Source organism: Anopheles ziemanni, chromosome 2, assembly GCF_943734765.1.
Source record: "Anopheles ziemanni chromosome 2, idAnoZiCoDA_A2_x.2, whole genome shotgun sequence".
Classification (NCBI taxonomy): domain Eukaryota; kingdom Metazoa; phylum Arthropoda; class Insecta; order Diptera; family Culicidae; genus Anopheles; species Anopheles ziemanni.
Window position 1 is genome coordinate 21,198,598 of NC_080705.1, and position 7,644 is coordinate 21,206,241.

At 47.4% G+C, this 7,644-nt stretch overlaps 3 protein-coding genes across 3 annotated transcripts; 1 reads left to right on the plus strand and 2 right to left on the minus strand.

Annotated features, from left to right (window-relative positions):
* Nucleotides 1-2,730: 2,730 nt before the first annotated feature.
* Nucleotides 2,731-3,787, minus strand: LOC131288418 (proteasome subunit beta type-6). Its single transcript, XM_058317553.1, has 3 exons — nucleotides 3,646-3,787; nucleotides 3,325-3,524; nucleotides 2,731-3,258 (listed from the first exon to the last, which is right to left on the minus strand). The coding sequence occupies exons 1-3, from the start codon at nucleotides 3,694-3,696 to the stop codon at nucleotides 2,823-2,825; spliced, it is 687 nt and encodes a 228-aa protein (XP_058173536.1). The 5' UTR covers nucleotides 3,697-3,787; the 3' UTR covers nucleotides 2,731-2,822.
* Nucleotides 3,788-4,282: 495 nt separating this feature from the next.
* Nucleotides 4,283-5,178, plus strand: LOC131281325 (LHFPL tetraspan subfamily member 2a protein). The gene is made up of 2 exons (XM_058310650.1): nucleotides 4,283-4,586; nucleotides 4,668-5,178. Exons 1-2 carry the CDS (start codon nucleotides 4,396-4,398, stop codon nucleotides 5,155-5,157), a joined length of 681 nt encoding a protein of 226 aa, XP_058166633.1. The 5' UTR covers nucleotides 4,283-4,395; the 3' UTR covers nucleotides 5,158-5,178.
* A 225-nt stretch (nucleotides 5,179-5,403) lies between these two features.
* LOC131294110 (dnaJ homolog subfamily C member 21) lies at nucleotides 5,404-7,425 on the minus strand. The gene is made up of 3 exons (XM_058322156.1): nucleotides 7,213-7,425; nucleotides 6,523-7,140; nucleotides 5,404-6,455 (listed from the first exon to the last, which is right to left on the minus strand). Exons 1-3 carry the CDS (start codon nucleotides 7,401-7,403, stop codon nucleotides 5,537-5,539), a joined length of 1,728 nt encoding a protein of 575 aa, XP_058178139.1. The 5' UTR covers nucleotides 7,404-7,425; the 3' UTR covers nucleotides 5,404-5,536.
* Between the last annotated feature and the right edge of the window lie 219 nt (nucleotides 7,426-7,644).

Genomic DNA, 7,644 nt, shown 5'->3' on the forward strand with positions numbered 1-7,644 from the left:
ACCAAAATTAGAGCATAACCGAGCATCCGAAGCCTTTCATTGCCCTCTCCCCGCCGTCAGTTCAACCACGCTACGTTCTCCCGATTAAGGGGAGAAGACAAAAAAAAGGATACAAGGCACAAAGCCTCCAAATCTAGGTTATTGGTGATCCTCCAAGTTTGGCTTCAACGACGACACGGGGGAATGGGAGGAGGCGCAACGAAGGAAGGTCGCGAATCATCCGTCTGTGGTTAAGGAGGGGGGACAGAAGGCTGAACTGCGACGACGGGGTAAAGCCATGCCAGCCGTGCCCGTGTGATGTGGGAAAATATTTGATTTTCCTTTCTTACTCCCCCTCGCTCCTCCAGCGGCTTGGAAGCCAATGCGGGACTGCGGTCGGGGGTGGACTGGAGGCTCATTTTCCATTCGGAATGACCTGCCTCCGTTTGGAACCGACCTTGCCCGCACCTTAGTCCAGGCAAACAGCATACAAATGGCAAACATTAAAAATCAGCATCCACCGAAATGGAAGCCAAACGGAAACGAAACACACTTGGTTTGGGCAGGTTTTATGTTTTTTTTTATCTTTTCCCGCAAAGAAGAGGTGAGCATAAGAAGCACCGAGAGGTATGATCTCGTTCGGTTTTGAATATCGATTTCGGTGCTGGCGGGTGTCGTTTTGCCCTGAAATCTCATTTCGGTCTGTTGTTTTTGGCAATCGGCGCAAACGGGCTTATGCAAACTGCAGTTTTCCGCACACGTGCACGGGCTGGAGGTTCGGGGTTTTCATGTGCCAGTGCTGGTCGCACAGGAGGGTCAGCCAGGGCGATATTTGCAGGTCATAAGGTGCATAACGAGAGGGAATAAAGATAACTTTTAGGTCAATGGACGGATTTTGTTCGAACCCTCGAAAATGGAGTTTCTATTTTTATATTTTAGAACAATGTTTATTTAAGTTTTTTTTTAAAAAGAATATGAATAATATGTTGGTACATAGAAATGAGAGGAAACGAAAGAAACATTTCTTGCCATAGCGAGGAAAACCCAGGTGCACCGGTGGACCTTCATCGACGCGTGCCATCACAACAACGTGAGCAATGTGTTTTTCCTTCATTCCGCCACATTTTCCAGCAGCACATACACACAGCGCCACACGTACTCACAGGTGCGCCACATTTCCTTCACTGTCAGCGTTAAACACACGAAGACACCAGCGGCTCAAAGTCGAGGATTATCACACGAAACTGCCGAATACCTACACGGCAAAGGTTACACACTGCGACGAAATAACAAACCATCAACCAGCACCGGAGCCTCGGCACGTTTTTCGTTCCGTGGCAGGGGTGGGAGGGGGGGGGGGGGGCACTTTTCCTTCGCGCCACCTTTTTCCGTCACAAAATTTCATTCATCCGATCGATCCGTGTATATCCGCATATTCTCCACTCGGTGGACACAATCCCCGTCGGCGTGTGTCTGTGTGTTGGTGTGTGCTTTTTAGTGCCTCACATTTTCCTCTCCCGAAGCACCACCAACAGTATTAAGGGTCAGTTTTCCCTCACTCGACGTGGTACGCAATGCCGCAGCATCGGAAAATGCCATCATGTTTCTACAGCCCTCGCTTCTGTTTTTCACTTTTCGTGGCGATTGGACACCACGCTCGTTTGGTTATCGCGTAAATAGGGCATCGTGCTGAAAACTTTTGGAAAATTGTTGCTACTGCTGATGGTGCAAACGGAAGTCCCGGCCACATTCTTCTCCCGGAACAGAACACTCCAAACACAGCATTTGAGCTTCAATGCCTTCGATTTGATTATCCTCTATATATATTTTCCCTGTAGGTCACAGATACAATAAACACACAACGACGAAGGATGCTGCAGGAACGAGCAAAGCAGCAGTAGAACGGAAAAGCAAGAATGAAAACCTTCCACACGAACCTTCGACGGACAAACGGAACCACGCGCGCACCCTTTGCGACCCGCAATACAACTGAGCTGGTCCGGTGAGGAAAATTGTGTCCACACCGTGTGCCCCCATCTCGCGGCTCCTGGCCTTCAGTCCACCATTCCGATCGTACCATGCGGCGCGGCAACGCAAGCCCTCGATTCACGGATTCGCGTCCTCGTGAGCACGAGCCCCCGGAGTTGGGGTGTCGAAGTCGCAGAGCAATGAACCAAACCAAACCAAAACCAAGGCTCTTGTTGCAAACGGATTCTGGGGAGCGTGAGAGAACGAGCCATCCAAACAACGCCGCACAGGAGAGTCTCCCCAATTCTAGAGCTTGAAGGCTCGATGAAAAACGTCGATGGACACGCTGAAGATGTCTCGCTGAAGGATGGAACGAAACGGAAAAACAACACAGCCATGGTTAACTGCGACGCACGTGAGTCGACGACCGTCGGGGAAAATGGATTGCTCACCGCGTGGTTTTTAGGTGAGAAAAAGAGAGACTAACTGCACGATGGAAATCCGATTCTTTCTCTCCTAGGACCTAGAAAGGAAGAGAATGCGGACGGTGTCGCATTTTCGCGCTGGAACTAGGATCAGGTGGAATGTGTTGTCGTGGGGCAGTGAAGAGACGGCAGGATTATAGAACATTTTCCGATGGCAAGCTTGGGTTTTTAGACCAGTTCAAAAGCTCCGTGAAATTGTCGTGAAAAGCTCCTCAAACGTCAGGATTCAGGAAGGACATGGGATTACAGCTTTCGAATGTGTTTTTCATTGATCGTTGTCAAAGATGTTTATCCGACTCGTACCGATTTATAAGTGTATTTCGGCCACAAAATCATTTACCACAGTAGAAAGAAAACGTTCCTTACAAACACCGTTAAGAAAATCATACCTTAAGCCTGAACGGATACACTCGGTGCAGCGGAACGGGCGGGAACATTCTCGTAATCGCGCGGCGCAAAGAACACCTCCCGCTCGACGCCATCCTTCGTGATGACCCCGATGCGGCAAACACCGCCCGAGCTACCATCGTGGTACATTGCGTGGAAGACCGATTTCTTCACAAACTCCACGCACTCGTTCCGTGCCATACCCTCGCGGTAGTTCTCCTTCACAAAGCCGTAGATGTACGAGCTGCCGGAACCGCCGATCGTAACGCTCTGTCGAATCTGCATGCCTCCAACCGGAACCGAGTAAACCTGGCCACCCTTCTTGGGATCCCAGCCGGCCACGATGATACCAGCCACCAGGGTTTCACGGTAGTTGTAGCAGTACTGACGAAATTCGTTAGCCGCATCCTCAACGAGCGGTTCCTCGCCCGTCTGGTTCCTGTCACAAGATAAAACGAATGGTTAACCAACCCGGATAAGTTTAGCTTGTCGTTGAAGTGCTTACTCATGGTAGTTTAGCGAGTATGCGACAATGTCTGCAATGGCCTGCGTATCGGCAGCAGAACCGGAACGGCAGCAGTAAATTTTGTCCGTCAGCTTCGTGAGCTTGTCGGTGACTCGGTTGGCTACATACGTTCCCGTGCTGGTACGTGAATCAGCGCCGATTACTACGCCACCATCAAACTCTACGGCCATAATCGTGGTCTGCAATAGGAACATAATGTTTAACAGTTTGTTGTACAATTTGCAACAATTGGGCCTTGGCGGAAGGTTATGTTCTTTGCATACTTCCACTAAACACTGAAATAAAGGAAAGAATACTTACTCCAGTGCTATGATGAGCATTTCTCCAGTCGTTTGAACAATCCATATCCATTTTGTCTTGCTATAGTTTAGATGAAAAGTGTTTTAAAACAATTGCCGCTTGATACACCACACGAAAATGAAATATCACGATTGTTGAACTGACAGCCGAACCAAAGATATGCAAAAAACAGGTCGTTGCATTTAGATGTTTGTTTTCACGATGACAGTTGGGCTGCAAATTGCTTACAAATAAAGTTGCAGTTTGCTCGATTTCGGACAGCTATTTACTTTATTAATACTATTTTTACACTCATAAAATTCTAAAAAGTTAATTTTATAGTTTTTTCTGGTGGTTTATGAGGTAAAAATTGGTTCATAGCATTTTCGACTTCTTTTTTCGATAAATCCTAGTCGAACTGGTTACCGATTGAAGTGACAGTTCTGAAACCTGAAAGTATGCAATTTCAAAAGATTGAACCGATTGAAAACATTTTTTTTTTTGACATCGATCGTAGTAATGGGGAAACTGAATCCCTACAGGGATTCGAATCTTTAGAATTCGTCTAAGGATCGAATCTTCGAATCTTCCGAATCCCGATTCTGCCAACACTAATCGATCGGCGATCGTGATGTGAAACAAAAAAAAGAAACGAAAACACGATCGAACTTGAATCATCTCAGTGAAGAAAACATTTGTCGCCGGTGCTTGTGTAGCTTTAAGATAATACGCCGATCATTCCCGTTGTTCATACGATCGAACTACTTTAAAATGTGCTGTGGCGGATTACTGATCACCGGCAGAAGTCTGCTTTGGTTTTTGGTCACCCTCGTTGCCTGCATGACGCTGTTTGGGGCGATCGTTTTACCAAAATGGCTCATCGGACCGGAAGAGATACAGATCCCCAGCCTGGAGGGCAACTATACGATCATCCGGCATCCGTCGGTAGGAATTTACAACAGGTAACGCTGCGAGGGGGTAAAAACGATGTACCTTTCCTTCCGATTCGACCAACTAACTCTTTGTTTTCTCGACCCCCGCAGATGCAAACGTATGGGTCACTCGGAGTACAACTGTGGCAACTTTGACCTGTACGGCCTTGCCACGGACACGACCATTTTTCCCTTTGCCTGGAAGATCACGATGTTCCTGATGTGTCTGGGCAATCTGTTGCTGGGTTGTACGCTGATTTGTATGCTGGTGACCTGCTGCCGAATGCATTCAATCTGCGGCTTCAGCACGCACAAACTGCTGGGCATTTTCCAGGGCATCGCCGCGATGATGGAACTGTGTGGATATATGGCCTATCCGTTCGGCTGGGAAGAAGCGCGCGTGAAAATTCTCTGCGGTCTCGATTCCGAACCGTTCGCTCCGTCCGACTGTAAGCTCGGTATTTCAATCTACCTTGGCGCGATCGGGACCGTGCTGGCTTTCATTAGCGCCATGCTGAGCGCCAAAGCCGAATCGGCCTTTTTCAGTGCCAAGGCGCAGCGCTCCATTGAGGAGGGTCAGGTGCTGGTTTGTGTGCCATAAAGGTTCCCGTGGACGGAACATTTTACGCTCGAAATATTTTACGAATCTCATCTATTAATAGCAGCTTCAGTTCTTCGACGGCAACTGTACTGTAGAATGTAAGAAACACTTCCCTCCGAGTGCTTAAAGGAGCAGGAGGATGAAGTACAATATAACATAGCGAGTTCAAAACTTTTTGAGCAACTATACATTCATTTCCTTGTATAAGTTTAGAAGCCATCCCTCCAGTGAAAAACGGCATTTAATAACATTCTATGTATTCTAGCTCTCTATATATTCAAAGTATTTCGCATAATTTCGATAAGCCATGATTTTGATGAGCAAATAAATATATATTTTTTATATTCAAACAAACTTTACTTCCCTCGGTGCCTTCATCTTACTTGCCTTTTCGCTTTCCCTTCCCACTGGCGGCCGCCTTGGACTCTTTTAACTTATCTATATACACACTGTGTCCAGTTTTTTTGAGATGATCGAACAGCTTGTTCTTCGAGGAGAACTTTTCCTTGCAGGTCACACACGAATGATCCGTCTGTTGTGGACCCTCTTCATCAGATGGTGGTGGCTCGGAGGTTTTCAGAGTACCTTTCTTCGGAGCTGGCGTATCTACTGGTTTCTGGTCGCTTTCCGGTGCCTTCGGTGGTCCATCTGGTTGACCCTTACCCTTTCGGCCAGCGGTAGTTGCTTTGCCTTTACCCTTTCGAGCCGGTTTTTTACTTCCACTACCCCAATCATCGTCGTCGTCACTATCGACAGCCCCTTTCTTGCCCAACCGTAACCCAACCATATCGATGTCCTGCTGCAGGCCACTCGTCGGATCTTCGTCATCGGACGATTTTATCACAGAAACGTTATTAAGTGTTTTCTTTTTGCTTTTGTTCTTCTTCTGTTTGCTTTTGGCAGGTTTCTCATTGGACTCTTGTTCGATGTCGCTTCCATTTACAGCACCATCGGTCGGCTCCTGTTCGGCATTGGGCAACACAGTAGATTCCTCCTGCTCTGGGACCGTTTCTTCCGGTTGGTCAAATTCTTGCGATTCTTCTCGCATTGCTTTTCTCAGCAGCTCCACATTCTGCTTGTGCTTCTTTGAGGATTCGTGATTTTCAAACGAACTTCGATTCGTAAACATTTTATCACAGGCAACGCAGTAGAGATCATCCACGTAGAAGCTTTCCTCTCCGTTTTCGTTCTGGCCCACGATCAACCCGGCCATCGCATCCTCCAGACCGTTGGTATCTCCCACGGCGTCATCCTCATAGTCGTCCGTTTCATCTTCCGTTGTTTCGGCCTCAAGTTTCCTCCTAAAACGATAAGAAGGTCTTAGTCGCATGCAACGTCGCCAAAAAGTGTGATCGTACATCGTACCTTAACTGCTCCTCGTACGCCTGGTCGAAAAGATTCGAAGAGTTACGCTGTTGCTCTTCAATTTCCAACTGATTGCGGCGTATCTGATCCAGTCGGTTCTGCTGCGACTTTAACCGGTTCTGCGTTGCTTTCTCCTCCAGCAGCTTCTTGTACGCGTTCACTCGCTTGTCGCGTTTCTTCACGAATAGCACCAAACTACGAATTTCCTCGTTCCGTTCTTTGCGTGCCTTCTGCTGCACCTTTTTGTTCTCCTTATCAATCGCCTTCAGTATCCGCCGGTCCCGTATCTCGGCAACATTGTGCGGGTTGAGCCAGGCGTAACTTTTCTTCGTGCAAAACCCTTCCCAAAAGCCGTAAAACAGGCGGACAACCGTTTCGTAGTCGGACTGTCCGTTACCGAACTTTGGAATCGTTTCGTACTCTTCCTCGGTGTCCATAAATTCAACCTCTTCTGCAGCCAGCTTGTCGAACACTTCGGCGTAAACTGCGTAGAAACCGCCCGGATCGTCCCCGTAGCCCTTGTAGCAGGAGGTGGTAAAGTAAGGAAACACGTCCAGCGAATTGTCCTCGTAATCGGTATGACCACCTCGTAGGATCTGTTCGCGATGGTTATCGTACCTGTCGGAGGAAATAGGCACAGTTTAAATCACAGTTCAAATCAAATTAGTTTAGTTTCTCCGTTTTAATTACCATGCTCGTTCCTGTGGATCGGAAAGCACATCGTAAGCCGCTTGCACGAGCAGAAACTGTTGATTCGCTTCTTCCGGGTTGTCGAGGTTCTTGTCCGGATGCCACCGGAGGGCGAGCTTGCGGTACGATTTTTTGATTTCCTCTCCTTCAGCCGTGCGAGGTAGTCCGAGCACTTCGTAGTGGCACTTCATTTCGGTAGATTTTCAGTCAGAAAATTGCTTCGAAACGATGTCGAAGTGGAAAGTTTGTCAGCAAGTAACACGCGTGAAACGAACGTGTAAACAAACAACTGTCAGTTCTTGGACTACCAACTGGGTTGTCGTTTACAAATGCAAAATATTTACCTTTTGTTTTCCGATGAAATAAATTTAGATAAATTATGATTTCTGTTTAGTTAATAAACCAATTTGAATGTGTATGTCCTTAAATGAA

What these genes read in the sequence shown, in the direction of transcription:
- LOC131288418 (XM_058317553.1), bottom strand. Translation starts at nt 3,696, where the DNA reads ATGGATATGGATTGTTCAAACGACTGGAGAAATGCTCATCATAGCACT. An exon ending in ATGCTCATCATAGCACTGGA is followed by an intron (nt 3,525 to 3,645) that starts GTAAGTATTCTT and finishes TTCCTATTGCAG; the next exon opens with ACCACGATTATGGCCGTAGA. An exon ending in TACTCGCTAAACTACCATGA is followed by an intron (nt 3,259 to 3,324) that starts GTAAGCACTTCA and finishes ATCTTGTGACAG; the next exon opens with GAACCAGACGGGCGAGGAAC.
- LOC131294110 (XM_058322156.1), bottom strand. Translation starts at nt 7,403, where the DNA reads ATGAAGTGCCACTACGAAGTGCTCGGACTACCTCGCACGGCTGAAGGA. An exon ending in GATCCACAGGAACGAGCATG is followed by an intron (nt 7,141 to 7,212) that starts GTAATTAAAACG and finishes TTCCTCCGACAG; the next exon opens with GTACGATAACCATCGCGAAC. An exon ending in GCGTACGAGGAGCAGTTAAG is followed by an intron (nt 6,456 to 6,522) that starts GTACGATGTACG and finishes TCGTTTTAGGAG; the next exon opens with GAAACTTGAGGCCGAAACAA.
- LOC131281325 (XM_058310650.1), top strand. Translation starts at nt 4,396, where the DNA reads ATGTGCTGTGGCGGATTACTGATCACCGGCAGAAGTCTGCTTTGGTTT. An exon ending in TCGGTAGGAATTTACAACAG is followed by an intron (nt 4,587 to 4,667) that starts GTAACGCTGCGA and finishes CGACCCCCGCAG; the next exon opens with ATGCAAACGTATGGGTCACT.